This window comes from Salmo trutta, chromosome 27 (assembly GCF_901001165.1).
Source record: "Salmo trutta chromosome 27, fSalTru1.1, whole genome shotgun sequence".
NCBI classification, from domain to species: Eukaryota; Metazoa; Chordata; class Actinopteri; order Salmoniformes; family Salmonidae; genus Salmo; species Salmo trutta.
The window spans coordinates 26,599,337-26,622,334 of record NC_042983.1 but is presented as its reverse complement, the minus strand read 5'-3'; the positions used below and the strand labels follow the sequence as shown (position 1 = coordinate 26,622,334).

Sequence of the window (22,998 nt, the reverse complement as noted above, 5' to 3'; positions counted from 1 at the left end):
CAGATAATGCACTGTGCCTTGAGTCTTACTAAAAAACTTGAAAAGGATTCGAATGTTACGATTATAAAATGTTCTACCTACAGGGTCACCAAAAGGTCATTAAACACAAGACCTGTATTTGAGCCGTTGGAACTTGGGACATATTCCAACAAACGTACCTGTTGCCGTTTGCTTAAAGGGCAATTGTGAAATGTTTCAACCTCATATTCATTATCTCCTGCACCATGTGTCCACATATGTTAAAACAGCATGTTTGTATGATCTGTGATTAAAAAGATGAGAAGGTTGGTCTTAAAGATATGCTTCTCTGTGACATCACAGGGTAGGATTAAACGTTTTTTTAAACTTAGAAATGTGCAGTTTTCACATACTGTATGTAGACACTTATTTCCAGCACACTGTTATTGTGCTGGAGATAATGAAAATGAGGTTGAAAAGTGGTTGAATTGTCCTTTAAAATGTCCCTCATGTTTTGCTTTTCAACAAATCTCTTGCGGGCATTTAAAAACATGCGGGTTTAGTTTCTCCTCGCTGACATTTTTATTGACCATTGGGAGTGCAGCTTATGTCACAACTCACTCAACCTTAGTTATTATACTTTTACGTGTCCATGGCAACAGCACATAAAGGTAGACAGGCTGGAACAAAGTGTATAATATAGTTTATTTTTGCAATCAACCAAGACCATAATCTCTGTGTCTAGTCCCCTATGTCTGAGCTAGTACGGAGTACATTAACTCAATGAGCATGTAAGTTACGTGGGGATCCTAATAAATGGGGATCCTAATAAAATATTGTACCAAAATACCATTCAAACCCAATTCCCTCTATCCCTTTTCAAAGGAAATGTAACGAAGCATTTTGGTGCAGAAAGGACACCTCATGCCAAACCCACAGGACCTAACCAAAAACTATGGTTTTAAGTTATTAAAGTTACAAGTCTATAACTAGAGTCCAGAGGTCTTCTTGGCCAGGTCACTAAGTGAGGACAAACTCATGACCGTTATCATGCTGTTTTGAAAGAATTCGACTGGTACTCACTGCACTCCTTCGCTGCATTGACACACAGTTGCTCGACTACGTAGTCCCCCGGTGGGTAGCTGAGGGGGGTGGAGTCTACCCCAGCCAGGCTGCTGTGGTAGAGGTGGACCCGCAGCACCGGAGCAGCGGCTGGCCTGGGCACCCGAGGCTCCCGGTGAGCAGTTCCATTCTGGTGCACAGGGACCGGAGGGCATGAAGGCATCTCCATGTCCAATACAGAGACACCGGCCATCCGCAATCAGCTGCCTGCATTGAACAGCAGATGGGGAAAGAAGAAGAAAAGGGAAGGTGATGAGTTCTTTTGTCAGACAATATAAGACAGGTTAGTTAGAGCATTTTGAAAGCAGTACAGCCCAGTGTTGTTCCACCATACTGCAGAGCATCTCATGTTGTGATTAGCTTAGCAGGGAAACCGTGAAACAAATGTCTGCAGAGAGCTACAATACAGAGGGGCCCAAGAGAGGAGTTTCATAACAAACAAACATATAACCTTGAAACAAAGATGCCTTAGAGCAGAGGAGTGCCTTCTTCTGTTGATGACTGGATGTTTTGGCCTATTGACTACTGTAAATCCTCCACCAGTACCACCGGAGTTCACACACACTGTACACACACAACCTCCTGACACTGCCTGTGGGCCCGGAGATGAGCAGCTGCCCTACTCAATTAACACAAACACTTCGACCAAAGCAGGAGTTAAGCCCTTGGCAAAGTTTTGAGCCGAGATGAAAAACTTCTGATCGGAAGAAGTAAATGACAAAAGCTGCCTCTGGGCAAAAGCTTGTAATATGATTACAGAGAGGAGCACAAGACCTTATAATGGGGCTGAATCAAAATCACAGAAGACTGGTGTATAACACCATCAAGAGTTTGTATAAGGCTATTACTTAGCAACTCATCAAAGAAAAACCTTTGTTAGCAGCTTGGAGAAACTGTTGTGAAGATGCAGGCCTTATCATTCCTTTACACAATATTACAACTTTCCACAGTATATCTGTGCTGGCTTGGAAGCAATCTGAACTGGCTACAGCCTACAGCCCATCACAGACACATAAACAAGAAGCAAATGTTCACCACACTGCAAAGTGAGTGCATGTAATGTGAGCTAAAGGGAGGTTGAAATAACTGCCAATTAGATTTTAAAAACATGGGCAAACCCAAATCCTTATGAGTGCCTATGTTGCATGAGTACATGCAGAATAGGTAATGTCATTGACTCATGGTCTCTTGGATCTTCATGGTGACAGGGTGGTGTATTGAGTGATTTCAGTGCCAACAGAAACTGTATTTGAATTAAATATGTTCAATGTGTACAAGATATTGCACTTCAATTCAATACATCGAATTTGTAATGCATAAATGTAATCATTGAATTCATAAAATTAACTTGTATTTCCTGTTTTGAAAATGAATTGAATGAATATTGCATTCAGTTTTGATGAAGTGCAAATTATGTTTGAGTGAATTGTAGGCTGTGGCAGTGTGGGTGACCAAGAGACATCACCCAGGCCGACACTGCAAAGAATGTGTGAGTGACTCAAGGTGTCCAGATATATATGAATTACCTAATGTTCCACCTATTCATTACTAGATGTAAAAAACGAAGCAGTCCATACTTTACTGGGTATATACGTAGCTAGCTAGTTATCGCGCAAGAGTTACGCCCCACTTCCGGTAGAAATGGGAGCAATAACCTCTACATCAGCACAGAAAACTTGTGTAGAAACTGTTAACCACCATACAATTCAAACAGAAAACACATTATGCATAAAAACCAAATGAGAAATGTGTGCCTGACAACTTGCTTTCAAGCTTATTTAGTTGGCTAATGTTAGCGAAACAATTAGCTAGCTAACGTTAACTTAGCGCGTTAGCTAGTAGCTAAGTAACCTGTTGACGTCAGCTAGTTAACTACACAAACTGGGCCTTGATTGCTAGCTACTCGCAAGTATATGCTATTGTAATTACAAATTAGCTACTTTTCTTAAGATATATAGCTAGTGGAACAAATGTCGTCTTGCAATTCAACTTGAATATGGTAACAATATTCGCTTCGACTTTATCGTAACAACGTTAGTCAGCTAGCTTAATGTAGCTTTCTAGCTCGGGTCAACTCAATCTTACGGGCTGCACCTACAACTTCAGAAAACACAAATCCATACCATGTAAAGTTACTGTACAGTGCGTGACATTTCTACAGCAACGAGCGTTAAAAGTGTTGAGTTAGCATAACGCGTTATAGAACTTACTCTGTTGTTGACGCCAGTCAGCTACCGTTAGCCCACTTAGCTAGCTAGCAGGGCGAGTTTACAGCTTGCTTGTCAACGCCAGGTCCGATCCAATTCTTGTAACTCAATATTTGCCAGATGAAAATTCATTTATCAATGTATCTCAAAATAGTATCCCTCTCCATTCTTCCCCTTCACGAAACAAAAAAAACTACAGAAGCTAAAATGTTATGTTCTTGTCGTCAGGCTAACTAGCTATCGATTCCATGTTGCTACACCACAGTTTACCTGAAACGATTTATCTAGCATTAACAGTTAGCTAGCGATTATAGCTATCTAGGTAACCTGCATTGTTACAGTACCGTTAGCTAGTAAACGTGACCAATAACATTAGCTAGCTGACTGGTAGTAAGTGGCTAGCAAGCCAGCTGGTCAGCTCTCCGAGTCTGATCCCCAGTGCCCATCCCCAACTAGCTAACAGGCTAAGTTTTCAAAAGCAGGCACAACTTGTCAAGCTCCCACAACGCTATCAACCTCGTTAATAAAGACAACGTTATGTCGAAAACAGTTTATAAACTACAATTTAGTTATATCAGAAAAAAATAAAAATACGGCATAAGGTAACGTTAATAGCTATCCCAGCAAGTCAGCTAGCAATATTATGTCAGTTGTAGCTACCACCCTTATGGAGATCTGCATAACAGTAACACCAGCCAATTGTAGCTTTAAACTAAACTAGCCAGAGAGGACGAAATTGACGAGCTGTGAGTGAAGGCCATCTATGTCAGTTATTTGCCCTGCTTTGAATACTTCTATTTCGTAAGTTTTACTTTGTTTCGATTATAAACCCTTACCATTCAATTTCTATATCAATTTCAATGTAGTTTTTTTCTGAGGCTGGCCAAATGTTGGAACACATTTTGTCCAAAATGACCATTCAATGGAACTGATACCCATGGGAAGGAAACACCATTTTTCTAAATTGACAAATATTTTATAAAACAGTTTTGTTTTCATTAGCGTTCTGTGCCCTATATTACTGTGTTATATGTGTTATCCAATGACTAACGTTGTAATTGTTTAGTTCGGGATATAAAGGGATAGCTAAATGGCCTAATTGAGTTTCACAGTGTACAGTTACTGGCCTCTGACATCTAGCATCAACCAAGGTGTCTGGAGTCTAGACCTTTATAGTGTAAACGCAGTCATGCTCTATAACCTCAGATGAACTGTTATCCCATTCCCAGCTGTTCCCCATCATTTGGTGGAAAGTGCAACATGAGTGTCATCACAGTCACTCTGGCCTTGTTGGAAGCAAGACCCGTTTTGTGTTGGCATTTTCAGCATACCACCTAAAAAGTGAAATAGTTATAAGTGTATTAGCCCATTAGTGCACTTGGTATACCTATGGATTTATTGGTTCAAGCCCCAGAACCAAGTTGTTTCCCTTCTACAGATACACTCGTTTTCACACAGTGTCTATGGATCTATTATGGTAGGACATTTCTTAAAAAACTAAAATCATGGGCTATACTGACATTGAATGAACACTGACAAAATTCTTAAATGGCTTTGTTAAGACCCACTAGAGGGAGCTGAAATGGTTTGGTAAAATGTGGGGCAGATCTGCTCAAGTACAATTAGACAAATACACAAGTTCCTTTTTTTTTTGTTTTCACCAGGCAAGAAGTTCCCTCAAGGGAAAAATAAAGTTATTCTATTCAAAATCTTGTTTATTGTTGATTTCTGGACCTGTTTATACAGTATAAATTGTGTATATTTGCTTACAGAAAACCTGAGATTTAAATAGAACGGTTTAATGATGTAAAGCGATGTTGAGTGGTCCAGCAATAATGTTAAGCAGGCCTCTGTTTTCCCTCAGGTAATAGGGTTATATTGATAGCTTCCAATTTCAACCTTCAAGACATTTCAACCCACTATCCCATATTAAATACGTTTGTTGTATTAACAATCATAACCTCTGGTTTTAAAACAGATTCTTCATGTACAACACGTTAGGCAGTGGCGTATATGAGTAATATGACTCAGACCTGTATGGCAACAGTTCTCTGTGTATTCAATAGTGTTATTGTACAATACATGTATGTAAAGCAGAGAGCGAAACAGAAGACACAGGATATGTAAGGGTGATGCGCTCTTATCTTGGTCCATTATGATGGTGTGGAGTTCTTTAACCAATGTTTGCTGTTAGGTCCTTAAAAAGTGAGCAGATTGTATTATATAAAAAGCAGCACATAGAAACGCTCAGAAAAAAACCATTACTATAGAAATGTTATTCTCATTTAATGTAATTTCTACTCACTTAATGTCCGCAATCAGAGCAGGGATCTGTATAAGTAGTAGAATAAAAACATGAAAACAATAAAAGGTGACATTTTAAAGCATAACATTTTTTGAAACTGGGACAAAGTTTATATACAGTTCAATGGCACCAGTCCAAGTCCTACGCTACTTTCATCTGACAGTTTATGCTGTGTTTGATCAGTCATATTTACCTACGAACAATGGGGTCAGAATGGAGTCTGCAGAGAAGCCCAGAGACAGAGAATAGTTTCTAAATCTCTCCACCAATTCTTTTCTCAGTGTTGGTGAGCGACCTTAAGAAAAACAGTGGGAAATAGTGAGAAAAACATACTTTTTTGATAATGACTAGAATAAATGTAGGAGTAAGGGGATCCACATGAAAGAGACAATTCTGTATGTAAATTATCTTTACCATAAAGAGACACCTGGGAGAATTCTTTCACAATCTTCTTGTATTTCACCACCAGACCATATTCAGTGTAATTGCTCTCCACCACGGTGATGTCCTTCAATATCTGATGACCTGTCAATTAGGTAACTTGTTAGTTAGAATACTTTATGGTTTGAAATTGTTTATCTTTACAGGCTCAGGACATGATACCATAAGGACACAAATGAAACTGCACAGCAACAAAAATAGCACAGATAATAGTGGATCAGCAACCTTCATCATACATTGAAACACAAATGGATTATGGGAAGGGTTGGGGTTAGAATCTAACATACATAGGAAATGGATGTCTGTACTCCCCCTCCCACTGCAGTGTCAACATCGGCGTGTCTATTTCTACATTTACCCCATGCTTTACTGTGTCTCCACCCTCATACCATCTACTCTAACCAGCTCGAGGCAGGAAGCATAACTTACGGTCACTAAAGTAGTTGAACTGGCCTGGGAGGTCAGTCTTCTGGTAGTAGTACACACGGCACATGCAACCTTTTAACCTCACAACAGGAAATTGAGAAAGGGGTTATGGGTTTATGTGTGCTGCAAGTATTTATAACATGTATTAATAAGTATGAATACACATAAATAGTGTGTACCTTTACTACTTGAGTATTTAAGCATTTATAAACATCGATAAGCATTTACAATGGCCTATTACTGAAAGTCAAAGTCAGTATAAAGTTTATCCCAGTGTTAACTTATTGACTGGTATGTGTAATGTTCCTAAAATCTACAATGTTTTTATTTGTTGGAGTGTAGATCTCATTTAAAAGACAAAATAGGGTAAATACCCTGTCCCCCATACGGTTAGGTTGGCATTGCCATCCATATCAGCGGTTATATTCCCATTGGAGACCTGCACATAACTTCTCCATGGCACAAATTCTGGCGAGTCATATGCCAGGCCAACACGATACCACTGTCCTGAGAACTGAGCAAATCACTGTAAGAATTTTAATAAAGACAATACATTATTCCCTACGACATTATTAAATAGGAAATAAAATCCTTCCATCAAAATCCACCAAGTGTAGTAATAACACAATTCAATAACACAATTGTGTTTTTATACATAGTGACGATAGGAACAGGATTGTTTAAAATGAAGAACAAATCTTAATAATTGCTTTAAAATAATATTTCAGGGTACACGTTACAATAAATGTTCACAAAACAGGATTCAAAACACAAAAAGACCAATCTTATGTAATGGTCTAAACAAACAACAACAAAGTTGAAATTCCGCTGTTCTTTGACCTCGCTACTGTTTGTTTTTCAATTCAGTAACTTTTCTGTTTCAAACAAGGTTTTCCATATACTATGGTTAGACACAGATATTTACCACAGATACATTTCGTTAATCAGATTTCAGAGCATAAATAAAATGGTCTAAAGCAGGCATTTAACAAAGAGTAAAACACGTAAAAATGATCAAAGAACCACAGTGCTTTTATCAGAAAAAACAGCCTACCACAGCACATTGACAAATATACCATTGTTCTCACCCTTTGTAGATCAAAGTCCTGTTGTGGCTGAATATCAGCATTGATACACTGAGTCCATAGCATCACGCTGAAGACGGTCACCACTAAAAACATGACGAACAAATAGAGAAACACAGACCCTGCTGTGAGACCAAGCAGGTAGAATCAAATAGATAAGAGTGGGAGGTCTCCTGGACGTGGACCTTTATATCTTCCTCTAAGTACTTGGAAATGTTCCTAATGCCGCCTTCACATTCACCAATTAGGTAATTGCACATTCCTGTACCCTGTGGGTAATGCATAATCACTTTTCAAAGGATAAAGTAGTGATGGGAATACTGAAACATACCAGATTGTCCAAAAAAAAAAGAAACCTTATCAGAATGTAACTTCACATTGTAATGATGCATCTGTCTTAACAGAGGTGATCAAATATGCTTAACATAATGGAGACTCATTCCTAACGCGAGAGGCCAGGAAACAAAGCTGACATTTCCATTCAAAGTTGAAAGGATTTAAAACATGATAGACATACTGTATAATCTCAGAAAATGTTAATGACATTAAGTGTAGAAGTCAAACGGTCTTACAAGTTTATACAAATTTAAGATGGGAAATAAGGCAGATAATTGCAGGTGTAGGCAATCAAAAGAAGACCCACCACAAGTTTGAGAAATTACTCAAGGGTTAGTCACTCACACTCCTCATGTTATTGCAATAGTAATTTCATGTAGACTTATTAAAAATCATCACTTTATTCATCAATTATACACAAAGTCGACTTCTGCTTTTATCCCAACCCCTCCGACAGACACACAGGTTGGAGGGGGATGCACACTGGGCGCCCATGGAGCAGTTGTTGTACTCAAGGGCACAACAGCAGGCAATGGCATCTAGGATTTGATACCAGCAAATCTCCGGTTGCCAGCTCACTTCCCGCCAGAATTTTCTCGTCAGACCTGGGTTTCCAACTGGAAACCCCTCTCACCGCTTCCATACAGTTGAGTGCCCACTGAACAGACCCCATAACCCCTAGAACTAGTCAGAGTAAAAAAAAAAAAAGAATGTCTATGGAGAAAAAAAAATAAAAATGGACAGTGCTAGTATGGATGAAATAGACAAGTCTTTATTTAACATGATTTTATGACCATTCACTACTGTAGCACATTTAGTTTCCATGTTTTGGCACCGGTAATAGTATACCACATTATATTAGTGTGCATTGATACTTCATGTGTAGTCACACAGCCATTCGTACCAAAATTACATACATTTTAGAAAGGGGGAGAAAAGTTTCAGTAAAAACCATTTAGTGATTTCAGAAGAAAAACATGACAAATAATTCCAACAGGACATTTGTGCACACTTACAAATGTAGACCCCCATGGTACAAAGAGAACATTAAATCAGTAAACTATCTAATAATCATTATGGGCCAAATTCTTACTTACATGCACAGAGCCTTATTTGTTCTCACATTTGAAAATGTAAACTGTTCTTGTACTGTAAACAAAAAAAATACATAAACATAATGAAATGCAAGCATTGTAAGTAGAATTGACAAATATTTCTGGAGCACACATATTTTGTGAATCTTCAAGTGTGACCTGAACTACTCCAGCAATTTTGTTGTAAAAGTACCCTTAAAAAGGGGGCTTAAGTGGTCCAGCATTCATTCAGGATGGCCAAAAGGCCAATGGCTCAGAATGCAAGGCCCACTTAAGTCTGAGAGTATCAAATAGGCATAAGTCAGCCACAACCATTTATACCTTTTCAAGTCACAGAAAGCGATAGATTATCTCATCTTAAAGGACCATCCAGATAGGACTACCCAGAAAACGATTGACCACAAAGTATCATGAGACGCTTGAAACTGTAGTTCTGTCCTTGTTGATGTTATATTTGGGGTTGGCATTAAGTTTGTCTATTGTAGCTTAATTATTCTGGAGTCCCTTTGAATTGTGCCTGGATCTGCTCCAGACTTTTGCCTTTGGTCTCCGGGACGAAGAGGATGGTGAAGACTATGTTGAGCGCACAACATCCAGAAAACAGCCAGAAGGTCCCAGCACTGGTTAGAAGGTCCTGAAATACATTTATCATGGATTGTTATTACAATTCCCAAATTCATCCTTACAGTTACCAGTATTACCTCTGACATCTTAGCTGATCCTCTAAACTGTTTTGTCTTGACACTGCAGCGTAAACTACCTTGTTCGACACGTTTAGTGTCTAACTGTATACATTGCAATTTTTGTGTATCTGTAATAAAACATTATGTTGAAGTTTGCATATAGACATTTGTCTCAGCTAGGCTAAGAACATGCAAACCATAACTGCAAAATGGCTTCCTGCCAAGCCCTCTGCCTGCTCAAGATCCCTTTATCCCCCACGTCTGCCACACGATGCCCCAAATCAGCACCAGCTCACCATCAGGTCCTGGAAGGTCTTGGTGATGATGAAGGCAGAGCCCCAGTTGGTGAGGACACAAACAGAGCTGGCAAACCCCTTTACTCGCGAAGGAAAGATCTCTGACATCACCAGCCAGGGGATGGGACCCCAACCAAGAGAAAAACCTGAACAGACAACAGGGTATGCCGATGAGAAAACATACCACGAGGCATAAATGTCAGATCTGAACTTTTACTCACATTTTATGGTTAATAGTAATTTCAATTTTATAGACAAAAGACATGGAAAAACTTATAGGTGACTAAACCCACTATACTAAAAACACGCCTACAGTGCATTCGAAAAGTATTCAAAACCCTCAACTTTCTCCGGATTTTGTTACTCTACAGCCTTATTCTAAAATGTATTAAGTCGTTTTACCCCACAATCTACACACAATAATTAAAAATGCAAACAGGTTATACATTTTAGCAAAACTGAAATATCACACATTTACATAAGTATTCAAAGCGAAATGCTTGTGTTTCTAGCGCCGACAGTGCAGTAATATCTAACAATTACACAACATATACCCAATACACAAATGTAAGTAAAGGAATAGAATTAAGAATATATAAATATATGGACGAGCAATGTCAGAGCAGCATAGACTAAGATACAGTAGAATACAGTCATGGCCAAAAGTTGAGAATGACACAAATATTAATTTTCAAAGTCTGCTGCCTCAGTTTGTATGATGGCAATTTGCATATACTCCAGAATGTTATGAAGAGTGATCAGATGAATTGCAATTAATTGCAAAGTCCCTATTTGCCATGCAAATGAACTGAATCCTAAAAAAAAAAAAAACATTCACTGCATTTCAGCCCTGCCACAAAAAGGACCAGCTGACATGTCAGTGATTCTCTCGTTAACACAGGTGTGAATGTTGACGAGGACAAGGCTGGAGATCACTGTCATGCTCATTGAGTTCGAATAACAGCCTGGAAGCTTCAAAATGAGGGTGGTGCTTGGAATCATTGTTCTCCCTCTCAACCATGGTTACCTGCAAGGAAATACATGCCGTCATCATTGCTTTGCACAAAAAGGGCTTCACAGGCAGTAAGATTGCACCTAAATCAACCATTTATCGGATCATCAAGAACTTCCAAGGAGAGCGGTTCAATTGTTGTGAAGACGGCTTCAGGGCACCCAAGAAAATCCAGCAAGCGCCAGGACCGTCTCCTAAAGTTTATTCAGCTGCGGGATCGGGGCACCACCAGTACAGAGCTTGCTCAGGCAGGTGTGAGTGCATCTGCACGCACAGTGAGGCGAAGACTTTGAGGATGGCCTGGTGTCGAGAAGGGCAGCAAAGAAGCCACTTCTCTCCAGGAAAAACATCAGGGACAGACTGATATTCTGCAAAAGGTACAGGGAATGGACTGCTGAAGACGGGGTAGTCATTTTCTCTGATGAATCCCCTTTTCGATTGTTTGGGGCCTCTGGAAAAAAGCTTGTCCGGAGAAGACAAGGTGAGCTCTACCATCAGTCCTGTGTCATGCCAACAGTAAAGCATCCTGAGATCATTCATGTGTGGGGTTGCTTCTCAGCCAAGGGAGTGGGCTCACTCACAATTTTGCCTAAGAACACAGCCATGAATAAAGAATGGTACCAACACATCCTCCGACAGCAACTTCTCCCAACCATCCTGGAACAGTTTGGTGACGAACAATGCATTTTCCAGCATGATGGAGCGCCTTGCCATAAGGCAAAAGTGATAACTAAGTGGCTCAGGGAACAAAACATCGATATTTTGGGTCCATGGCCAGGAAACTCCCCAGACCTTAATCCCATTGAGAACTTGTGGTCAATCCTCAAGAGGCGGGTGGACAAACAAAAGCCCACAAATTCTGACAAACTCCAAGCATTGATTATGCAAGAATGGGTTGTCAGTCAGGATGTGGCCCAGAAGTTAATTGACAGCATGCCAGGGCAGATTGCAGAGGTCTTGAAAAAGGGTCAACACTGCAAATATTGACTCTTTGCATCACCTTCATGTAATTGTCAATAAATGCCTTTGACACTTATGAAATGCTTGTAATTATACTTCAGTATTCCTTAGTAACATCTGACAAAAATATCTAAAGACACTGAAGCAGCAAACTTTGTGAAAATGAATTTGTCATTCAACTTTTGGCCACAACAGTATATACATAGATGAGTAATGCAAAATATGTAAACATTATTAAAGTGACTAGTGTTCCATTTATTAAAGTGGCCAGTGATTAAGTAGCCTCTAATGTGCTAGTGATGGCTATTTAAACAGTCTGATGGCCTTGATAGTTGTTTTTCAGTCGGTCCCAGCGTTGATGCACCTGTACTGACCTCGCCTTCTGAATGACAGCGGGGTGAACGGGCAGTGGCTCAGGTGGTTGTCCTTGACTATCTTTTTGGCACTCCTGTGACATCGGGTGCTGTAGGTGTCCGGGAGGGCAGGTAGTTTGCCCCCGGTAATGCGTTGTGCAGACTGCACCACCCTCTGGAGAGCCCTGTGGTTGCAGGTGGTGCAGTTCCCGTACCAGGCGGCGATACAGCCCGACAGGATGCTCTCAATTGTGCATCTGTAAAAGTTGGAGGGTGCCAAGCCAAATTTCTTCAGCCTCCTGAGGTTGAAGAGGTGCTGTTGTGCCTTCACACTGTCTGTGTGGGTGGACCATTTCAGTTTGTCAGTGATTGTGTACGCCGAGGAACTTGAAGCTTTCCACCTTCACTGCGGTCTCGATGTGGACAGGGGGGTGCTCCCTCTGCCGTTTCCTGAAGTCCACGATCATCTTTGTTTTGTTAACTTTGAGTGAGGTTATTTTCCTGGCACCACACTCCGAGCCCTCACCACCTCCCTGTAGGCTGTCTCGTCATTGTTGGTAATCAAGCCTACTGTTGTGTCATCTGCAAACTTGATGATTGAGTTCGAGGTGTGCTTGGCCACACAGTCATGGGTGAACAGGAAGTAGAGGATGGGCTGAGCACGCACCCTTGTGGGGCCCCAGTGTCAAGGATCAGCGAAGTGGAGGTGTTGTTCTCTACCGTCACCACATGGGGACAGCCCGTCAGGAAGCCCAGGACCCAGTTGCACAGGGCGGGGTGCAGACCCAGGGCCTCAAGCTTAATAATGAGCATGGAGGGTACTACGGTGTTGAATGCTGAGCTATAGTCAATGAACAGCATTCTTACATACGTATTCCTCATCCAGATGGGATAGGGCAGTGTGATGGCATTGTCTGTGGATCTATTGGGGTGGTAAGCAAATTTAAGTGAGTCTAGGATGACAGGTAAGGTTGAGGTGATATGATCCTGGACTAGTCTCTCAAAGCACTTCATGATGACAGAAGTGAGTGCTACGGTGCGATAGTCATTTAGTTCAGATAGAGAGAGATTGAATATGTCCGTAAACACACCAGCCAGCTGGTCGGCGCATGCGCCGAGTACACGGCTAGGGATGCCGTCTGGGCCGGCGGCCTTGGGAGGGTTAACACACTTAAAATGTCTTACTCACGTAGGCCACGGAGGAGAGCCCAGTCATTGGTAGCAGGCCGTGTCGGTGGCACTGTGTTATCCTCAAGGTGTTTAGCTTGTCTGGTAGCAAGACGGTGTCAACGAGTCTTCTTGGGTATGAAGCTACAAGCTTGGCACCCCTATATTTGGTGAGTTTCTCCCATTCTTCTCTGCAGATCCTCTCAAGCGCTGTCAGGTTGGATGGGGAGTGTTGCTGCACAGCTATTTTCAGGTCTCTCCAGAGATGTTTCATCGTGTTCAAGTCCGGGCCACTCAAGGACATTGAGACTTGTCCCAAAGCCACTTCTGTATTCTCTTGTTTCATCAGACCAGAGAAGCTTGTTTCTCATGGTCAGAGTCCTTTAGGTGCCTTTTGGCAAACTCCAAGCAGGCTGTCATGTGCATTTTACTGAGGAGTGGCTTCTGTGAAACCACTACCATAAAGGCCTGATTGGTGAGGTGCTGCAGAGATGGTTGTCCTTCTGGAAGGTTCTCCCATCTCCACAGAGGAACTCTGGAGATCTGTCAGACTGACCATCAGGTTCTTGGTCACCTCCCTAACCAAGGCCCTTCTCTCCTGATTGCTCATTTTGGCCAGGTGGACAGCTCTAGAGTCTTGGTGGTTCCAAACTTCTTCCATTTAAGAATGAGGCCACTGTGTTCTTAGGGTACCTTCAATTCCATAGAAATGTTTTGGTACCCTTCCTCCAGATCTGTGCCACGACAATCCTACAGCAATTCCTTCAACCTCATGGCTTGGTTTTTGCTCTGACATGCACTGTCAACTGTGGGACCTTAGACAGGTGTGTGCCTTTCCAAATCATATCCAAACAATTGAATTTGCCACAGGTGGACTCCATATCAAGTTGTAGAAACATCTGAAGGATAATCAATGGAAACACGATGTACCTGAGCTCAATTTCGAGTCTCATTGCAAAGGGTCCGAATACATTTACATAAATGTACAAAAAAAATGTTAAACCAGTTTTCGTTTTGTCATTATGGGGTAGTGTGTGTACATTGATGAGGGATAAAACAAAAAGTAATACATTTTAGAATAAGGCTGTATGTGGATAGAGGGAAGGGGTCTGAATTCTTTCCAAATGCACTGTACATTGCTGACAATTTGTTTTAAATGTGTTTATATAGTCAGGATAGTTTGCTGGGTAACAATAGTCACTGTTTTCTAGACTAGACAGAGCCCAATCTAAGTGTGGAGCTCACCTGTGATGAAGAAGCCCATACTGGCCAGTGCGAGCCAGGACAGCCCAGCCGCAGGGTCCTCTGCTAGGGGACTCTCTACTAGGAAAAGTCCTGAGGAGTTACCATGGGTTTCACTGGACAACTTGAAGTAGACACCAAAGGCAGCAGTGCTTAGGCACATAGAAACTCCTTTATATAGAAAAGGGAGGGAGGGAGAAATTGAAATTTTTCACAATGGTGAACGTGCATAACAATGGCAGAGTACAGACATGTCATAGTTCTAAAAACAGAGTTTTTAAAACTATGGCATGCGACATGGCTCGATCTACTTTTTTCCCTCTCTTCTTTTTGAATGTCTTTGGAGATTTGGATCGTGTACTGTGCTAATGCCGATGCAAAAAAAATTAAGTGTAACGGAGAGCAATCTACAATACAGCAAACAAGGCATTTGTGGTAAGTGCATAAGGCCTCCATATTTATGCATGTCCGCCATCGAACAATTATTTTTAGGGTGTTGGGGCCCAGTTTGGGTGAGATAATCTGATGTCAAGCTTGACACTGCCTTACTTCCGCCCCCTACATTTTGAGTGGGATTGTCACAAAGGACTCAATTGATGCATCATAATCAGTGGTGGAGGAAAGTTAAGTCTCTGATATTACACAGACACGCTTGTGAGACATATGCACCTGAGAGGATGAGGAGAAGCTTTCTTCCAGCGCGGTCCATGACCAATGCTGCTACTGCAGTGAACACTACCTGGATTGCTGCTACTACTACCGTAGCAACATTGCTGTTCTGAAAAACAAAATCACCATCTGCCATTTAATACATTTAACCCCACTGGCATGTCAATATCCATAGTATCGATATTTAGATAATCACATTACAGCTTATGAATAATAATGTGAAAAGACTAATAAATTGAACAAATAAATCTACACTGAACAAAAATAAACACATGTAAAGTTTTGGTCCCATGTTTAATGAGCTGAAATAAAAGATGCCCAAAAAGCTGATCAAATTTTGTGCACAAATTTGTTTACATCCCTGTTAGTGAGCATTTCTCCATTTGCCAAGATAATCCATCCAGCTGACAGGTGTGGCATACCAAGAAGCTGGTTAAACTGCATAACCATTACACAGGTGCACTTTGTGGGGACAATAAAAGGCCACTTAAATTAGCAGTTGTCACACAACACAATGCCACAAATGTCTCAAGTTTAGGGAGCGTGCAATTGGCATGCTGACTGCAGGAATGTCCACCAAAGCTGTTGCCAGAGAATTGAATGTTCATTTCTCTACCATAAACTGACTCCAACATCGTTTTAGAGAATTTGGCAGTACGTCCAACCGACCTCAAAAACCATGCCAGCACAGGACCTCCACATCCGGCTATTTCACCTGCGGGATCATCTGAGACCAGCCACCCAGACAGCGGATTAAACTGTGGATTTGCACAACCAAAGAAGTTCTGCACAAACTATCAGAAACCGTCTCAGGGAAGCTCATCTGCGTACTCGTCGTCCTCACCCGACTGCAGTTCGGCGTCGTTACCGACTTCAGAGGGCAAATGCTCATCTTTGATGGTGTCATGACTGTCCTGTGAGGATCAGAATGGGTCAGATAAGCTTGGCAATGGCTGACAGTAACCAGGCCCGCTCTCACCCACAGAGGGTGGGGTGGAGCGGAGCTGCTGGATGGTTGACAGTTCACACCCTGTTGTAAGTTACAGGAGAAGGGGACTCTTTATTCCCCTCCAGTATGAACAAAAGGAATGTCTTTGTAAACAGGCTTTTCCCACTGAAACTCTAAACACAGTCAAACGTGAATACTGGAACAATAATTCTAACGTAAGGTGGGGAATGGTCTGTCAGGAGCTATAGAAAACTAATGTCATGTTTTTGTGATGTCATTAACCTGTTGGGGATAGGGGGCAGCATTTACACGGCCGGATAAAAAAACGTACCGATTTAATCTGGTTACTACTCCTGCCCAGTAACTAGAATATGCATATAATTATTGGCTTTGGATAGAAAACACCCTAAAGTTTCTAAAACTGTTTGAATGGTGTCTGTGTATAACAGAACTCATATGGCAGGCAAAAACCTGAGAAGATTCTGACCAGGAAGTGGCCTGTCTGACAAGTTGTTGTCCATCTTGGCTCTTTTTATTGAAGACTGAGGATCTTTGCTGTAACGTGACACTTCCTACGGCTCCCATAGGCTCTCGGAACCCGGGAAAAAGCTGAATGACGTAATTCAAGGCCCAGGCTGAAACACACAAGCGCGTTTGGCAAGTGCTCTATCAGAGGGCCTTTAGAATGAGGCTCGTGCATGCTTTTACTTTCTCTCTCGTTGAATGTAAACAGGCTTTGCCGGTCAGAATATTCTCGCTTTTTTACGAGAAAAGTGGCATAAAAATTGATTTTAAACAGCGGTTGACATGCTTCGAAGTACGGTAATGGAATATTTAGACATTTTGGTCACGAAATGCGCCATGCTCGTAACCCTTATTTACCCTTCGGATAGTGTCTTGAACGCACGAACAAAACGCCGCTGTTTGAACATAACTATGGATTGTTTGGGACCAAACCAACATTTGTTATTGAAGTAGAAGTCCTGGGAGTGTATTCTGACGAAGAACAGCAAAGGTAATACATTTTTTCTTATAGTTAATCTGACTTTGGTGAATGCTAAACTTGCTGGGTGTCTAAATAGCTAGCCCTGTGATGCCGGGCTATCTACTTAGAATATTGCAAAATGTGCTTTCACCGAAAAGCTATTTTAAAAATCGGACATAGAGTGCATAGAGGAGTTCAGTAGCTATAATTCTTAAAATAATTATCTTTTTTGTGAACGTTTATCATTAGTAATTTAGTAAATTCACCGGAAGTGTTCGGTGGGAATGCTAGTCACATGCTAGTCACCTGCTAATGTAAAAAGCTGGTTTTTGATATAAATATGAACTTGATTGAACAGACATGCATGTATTGTATAACATAATGTCCTAAGATTGTCATCTGATGAAGATCAAAGGTTAGTGCTGCATTTAGCTGTGGTTTGGGTTTATGTGACATTATATGCTAGCTTGAAAAATGGGTGTCTGATTATTTCTGGCTGGGTACTCTGCTGACATAATCTAATGTTTTGCTTTCGTTGTAAAGCCTTTTTGAAATCGGACAGTGTGGTTAGATTAACGAGAGTCTTGTCTTTAAAATGCTGTAAAATAGTCATATGTTTGAGAAATTGAAGTAATAGCATTTCTAAGGTATTTGAATAACGCGCCACGGGATTCAACTGGCTGTTGAGTAGGACGATGGATCGGAGTGTGAGGGCTAGGGCCATTCCCTCCAGAAATGTCCGGGAACTTGCAGGTGCCTTTGTGGAAGAGTGGGGTATCATCTCACAGCAAGAACTTGCAAATCTGGTACAGTCCATGAGGAGGAGATGCACTGCAGTGCTTAATGCCGCTGGTGGCCACACCAGATACTGACTGTTCGTTTTGATTTTGACCCCCCCTTTGTTCAGGGACACATTCAATTTCTGTGGCACTTGTTCAGTTTATGTCTTAGTTGTTGAATCTTATGTTCATACAACTATTTACACATGTTAAGTTTGCTGAAAATAAACAGTTAACAGTGAGGACATTTCCTTTTTTGCTGAGTTTATAAGAGTATCTCTCCCCTATAAACTGCATAAGTAAGTAGCCAGAGAGCATATCAGACTAACGGAACCTTCCCCTTTGGCCAGAGTGCATAAAAGGATTGCCAACAGAAATTAAAATTAGACCAGGAAATGTTAGGAGGGAGTTACACGTTTGAAACTTTAAACCTCAACACGAGGTGAAGAAAATACCTCACCTCCCAGACGATACCAGAACATTGCCAGGTTGCAGCTGTGCATCAAAGTGGTCTGAATCCTGAACCCCGAGTATCAGCACAAGGTGTTGGCGAGAATTTCACCTTCCAGACAATCACTGTACGCTCTCATCACCCAGTGGGAACCACAGACACGGCTGGCTAGCTAGCAATCTCCCAGAGTGAATAACAGTAGAAGACGGGAAAGGGGAGACCCCTTTCAGACAATCAGAGCCATACAGCTTGCCGCTGAAAGGACAACAACCTTCCTAAGGAGGGCTGGTTCTGACAGATAAATGGCAAACTAAGGCACTCACATAAATACGTTCATGATTTCTTATTCCAAACGGGCGGTGGTTCGTGTGCAAACTATATGATTACGGAGAATAGTTTTGAAATGTATCCACGATAAGTATCTTTTGCTCCCCCTCCATGTCGTCGTGTAAAAAGCCACCATATTGTAAAAGTCCGCTAGGGACTTTTGTCTCATGTATTAAGTGTGTATGTTATCCTGCTATTATTTAGTTAGCTAGTAAATAAATAAACCAATTTGTGTAGTACTGAATCATGAGTAAGGCTGGGGTTTTTGCAGATGCATGAGATTACAACTGTTCAGAATGATGATATGAGGTAATAATTAATAAGATGACTATCTTCCGTGGTGTACCAAATTCCTTCTGAGTTAATTGTGACATGATAATTTCAAATCAGGTAACAATTAAACATAGTTAGTGGATTAAATAAATAAATCATCAGATTAATGAAAGTAAAGTCACAATGGCCACTGGTAAGCTGGAGAAGACTGCTCTTCACAGATGAATGCCGGTTCCAATTGTACCGGGCAGATGGCATCATGTGGGCGAGGGGTTTGCTGAAGTTAACGTTGTGAACAGAATTCCCCATGGTGGCGGTGGGGTTATGGTATGGTCAGGCATAAGCTATGGACAATGAACACAATAGCATTTTATCAAATGGAGATTTGAATGCACAGAGATACCATAACGAGAACCTGAGGCCCATTGTTGTACCATTCATTCGCCACCATCACCTCATGTTTCAGCATGATAATGCACAGCCCCACATCGCAAGAATCTGTACACAATTCCTGGAAGCTGAAAATGTCAGTTTTAATTTATTTAAATTGACTGATTTCCTTATACGAACTGTAACTGAGTAGATTCTTTGAAATTGTTGCATTTATATTTTTGATCAGTGTATTAAAACCTTTTTATTTTTTATGATTACAAATAAAGAATTGCTCATTCCAGCAGCCAAAATACCTCAAATAACACTTAATTCTAACCTTAAAATGGGCTTCCTCGAAGATAGTCTCAGCATAGAACATGATGGCGTTGATACCGGTGAGCTGTTGGAAGAGCATCAACATGATGCCCACTCCAAGGGGCTTGTATACTCCAGGGTCCTTAAGATCAGACATCCCCAAACTACCTCCCTGGGTTTAACAAAGTACACAGTCATCACACCCTCTTATTCCCATTAACATGAGTCAGATGTGTTAGCATGCTTCTTTGTTCCTGATTTTCCTCAGACTATATCCACAGAATGGATGACAACCGTTTCTCAGCTCTGCCAAGTTTCTCTGCTCTGCTTCCCTATAGTAGTGGGGCTGACCAGAATATGCTCACTCAGATACAAAACCATGCAAGTAAAGACCGAGTTCTTTCAGCTAAAAGTTTTGGATTTTTCCCTCATGTTCTTATTGATTTGGTTAAGTGCAACACAGAGGTGACTCAATATTTCACAATCCATACCTTTGTCCCTTGTATTATGCCATTGCACAATGTCTTTTTCAAAGCAAGTCTCATACCTCATGATTATTAGGGAATACACAAAGCTCACCTGGTTGTCAGAAGCATCCTCAATGCGGGCACACTCCCACTCTGCAGGGGCATCTGGCCCCCTCAGAAAGCGCACTGCCTCCTCGGCTTCCCTCCGTTTACCCTGAGACAGCAGGAACCTGGGGGTCTCGGGCATGAAACACATGAACACCATCATCATGGTGGGTGGGATGGAGCAGCAGATTGCCAGCCAGCGCCAGTCCAGAAACATTCCTGGGATGTTAGTAGAGTAGAGAATGAGAGAGGACAGTAGTGGGATGACCCTAGTTGGATCCTTCCCTTTGAAAATGAACCCCTACTGACGTTCTTGATTGCACAGACAGTGGTGTTGTTGATATTATGTAACTCCAGAAAATAAACAATGAAAATCTATAATGTTGAGTATTAGTATCCATCACCCCTCTTCACTAAATTGAAATAAATGCATAATTAGAAGACCATATACAGACTATGGGATAATGAAAAGCCTCTGCCTTAGAACATTCCTCAGCTAAAGACCATTCCTTCTAAACATAAGACAAAACTGCCTACCACGCCTGAAATAGTACTGTCTATTGAGGAAAGTATATTGACAAACAAGCATGTCATGTCAGTAACTTGATTAGGCATAGCGGTGGCTTGGGAGCCTGGCACAAATGAGAGCTCTCAGTTAGCAGGGTAGAATCTTGATCATTCCTGGTGATGATGATGATGATCACATGACTATCAAGGTTCGGTTGCCAATACTGATTGGGATTGGAAAAACCTTGCACCACATCATTAAAACATGAACCTCATTAAAACATGAATACAACAGTATGACTACTGTTGTAACCTCTCAAAGTTGTACAATACTGAGAAATCCTTAGTGACAGGGTCAGAAATCCTCTCCACTGACCAGATACAGTATTAAAAAAAAATGCAAGACTTTCTCATGAGATTGAAAACAATAAAGTCATAACATCCAAATACCGCTAACGAATGGACATCTGTTGCATACCTGCTATATATGCCCCCATGATTCCTGTGACCACCATGAGTTGAACACAGGAGCCCATTGTCCCACGGACACGCTCATGGGCAATCTCTGAGATGTACAGCTAGAGCACAGAGGAAGAGAAAAGTGAAAAACAATTACACAGGAAGAGTATGCAGCATGGCATATCAATAGAAATAATTCAACATTTGAGGTGCCATGTAAAATAGGAATGTATGGTGAAATAAGATCATTAGAATGCAGGCATTCACATAGTACACTTAACGTCATGCATCTTGGTCAATTGTAACACCCTCTGACCTTCAACTTAAGCTGATAGCATAAGAGTAGACATTCCATATTACTTACTGGCACCACGAGTGATGTAACCCCACTTGCCAGTCCTGTGAGTACCCTCCCAAGATACAGCATCCAGACATTCTGAGCAGCAATGACGATAGTAAAACCAAAGATATAAGGTAGGGCGCAGAACATAAGACTCAGCTTCCTCCCGATCTTGTCCACCATCCAACCACCGAGTAGACCTCCTATAGCAGCTCCTATCGTCACGATAGACTACAAAACAAAAAAACAGTCTAATAAGTGGCTCATGTCCACTTTCATCCACTCAGGAATGATTAGGGCCCTGAGTCCCCCCCTACGCAAGAGTGGCGTGGCCTGACCAAGAAAAACTCTGGGTCCTTGTTATAGCATGACAAGGATTCAAAGCATATCCTGGTGGGGTTATGAGAGAGGGAAAAAAAACATTCTTGTCATGGGGCCCAGAATTTATCTTACCCCAAACCACGAAGCCTCGTCATCATCTAGTCGTAATCTTGGGTCAGTGATTGTGCTTAGTTCAGGGATGGCAGGGGAACTGTACCCCAATACAAACCCAAAACTCAACGGACCAAGGACAGCTGCAAGAGAGGCCAGGAACAACTTTCCATTCTTCACCTTGCTGTTGAAAGACAGAACAGGTGGGGTTACACATCAGCATCTATTGTAACAATAACATTACATATAAGACTTCTACATCTCAACAAAACGAGACCATGTTTTTAGTAAAGAACATGTTAGGTGGTATAGAGCCACCAAAGACATTGGGTTAAAACTTGTCTTGCAGACACGTTTCTAACAATCAATAACAAACTTACTCAAGATATGCGTCCTGTTCTGATCTCACTCCTGTGTCTTCATCTTCTGTATCAAGCAATCGTCTTGACTCATTTTGGATTTCAATCATGGTTTGTCCTGTTCGCAGTCACTTGACAACCATGAATGTTTGACATGCAGAGCCAGCGACAGATAATTTAGCAAACCTGTGCAAAAAAATATACGCGAAGGGAAAACTACCAACGCGCGTGAGACTAGAACCCCTTAATTCAAAACGACAATGATCAGGAAATAACAAAAATCATAATTATATTACAATTTTTAAAGCAATATATCCGTTTCAATGTTGTCAACTGACCGACAGACCGACCAGCGGATTGGCAAATCTGGTTTTATGTTTTCATATAATCAGCTGATGCGCATGCTAGCAATTAATTGCAATTTCCGGTTTCGTTTTTCAAAATAAAAGTGCAGTTCGTTTCACAGGGAAGGCGTTCCCTAACGGAAATATGGAAATAACTGCTACAACGCGCCAATAGGAT

At 41.3% G+C, this 22,998-nt stretch overlaps 3 protein-coding genes across 4 annotated transcripts in view; all 3 read right to left on the bottom strand.

Annotated features, from left to right (window-relative positions):
* jak2b (Janus kinase 2b) overlaps positions 1-4,881 on the bottom strand; it is a 40,574-nt gene extending 35,693 nt beyond the window's left edge. The window contains exons 1-2 of the mRNA XM_029717509.1: positions 3,291-4,881; positions 1,042-1,287 (exon numbers count right to left, since the gene is read on the bottom strand). Coding sequence (XP_029573369.1) covers positions 1,042-1,273 — 232 coding nt within the window. The 5' untranslated portion in view covers positions 1,274-1,287; positions 3,291-4,881. The remainder of the gene's footprint in view (positions 1-1,041; positions 1,288-3,290) is intronic.
* A 440-nt stretch (positions 4,882-5,321) lies between these two features.
* lcn15 (lipocalin 15) lies at positions 5,322-7,711 on the bottom strand. Its single transcript, XM_029717513.1, has 7 exons — positions 7,548-7,711; positions 6,834-6,973; positions 6,463-6,539; positions 6,007-6,117; positions 5,786-5,887; positions 5,593-5,618; positions 5,322-5,484 (listed from the first exon to the last, which is right to left on the bottom strand). The coding sequence occupies exons 1-6, from the start codon at positions 7,638-7,640 to the stop codon at positions 5,593-5,595; spliced, it is 549 nt and encodes a 182-aa protein (XP_029573373.1). The 5' UTR covers positions 7,641-7,711; the 3' UTR covers positions 5,322-5,484.
* Positions 7,712-8,630: 919 nt separating this feature from the next.
* On the bottom strand, positions 8,631-22,868 carry slc2a8 (solute carrier family 2 member 8). Of its 2 annotated transcripts, XM_029717511.1 has the most exons (10): positions 22,498-22,868; positions 22,139-22,301; positions 21,710-21,916; positions 21,365-21,464; positions 20,387-20,598; positions 19,830-19,979; positions 15,357-15,465; positions 14,691-14,858; positions 9,954-10,099; positions 8,631-9,608 (listed from the first exon to the last, which is right to left on the bottom strand). In XM_029717511.1, the coding sequence occupies exons 1-10, from the start codon at positions 22,584-22,586 to the stop codon at positions 9,465-9,467; spliced, it is 1,488 nt and encodes a 495-aa protein (XP_029573371.1). In that variant the 5' UTR covers positions 22,587-22,868; the 3' UTR covers positions 8,631-9,464. The 2 variants fall into 2 exon arrangements, with proteins under 2 accessions (XP_029573371.1, XP_029573372.1); XM_029717512.1 differs by lacking the exon at positions 19,830-19,979.
* Between the last annotated feature and the right edge of the window lie 130 nt (positions 22,869-22,998).

Excerpts from the sequence above, each read along its gene's own strand:
- lcn15 (XM_029717513.1), bottom strand. The coding sequence starts at position 7,640 with ATGTTTTTAGTGGTGACCGTCTTCAGCGTGATGCTATGGACTCAGTGT. Across the intron at positions 6,540-6,833 it reads CTAACCGTATGGGGGACAGG|GTTAAAAGGTTGCATGTGCC; the intron begins GTATTTACCCTA and ends TCCTGTTGTGAG. Across the intron at positions 5,619-5,785 it reads TCTGACCCCATTGTTCGTAG|ATCCCTGCTCTGATTGCGGA; the intron begins GTAAATATGACT and ends CTACTTATACAG.
- slc2a8 (XM_029717511.1), bottom strand. The coding sequence starts at position 22,586 with ATGATTGAAATCCAAAATGAGTCAAGACGATTGCTTGATACAGAAGAT. Across the intron at positions 19,980-20,386 it reads AGGATGCTTCTGACAACCAG|GGAGGTAGTTTGGGGATGTC; the intron begins GTGAGCTTTGTG and ends TGTTAAACCCAG. Across the intron at positions 10,100-14,690 it reads TATGGGCTTCTTCATCACAG|GTTTTTCTCTTGGTTGGGGT; the intron begins GTGAGCTCCACA and ends TTGTCTGTTCAG.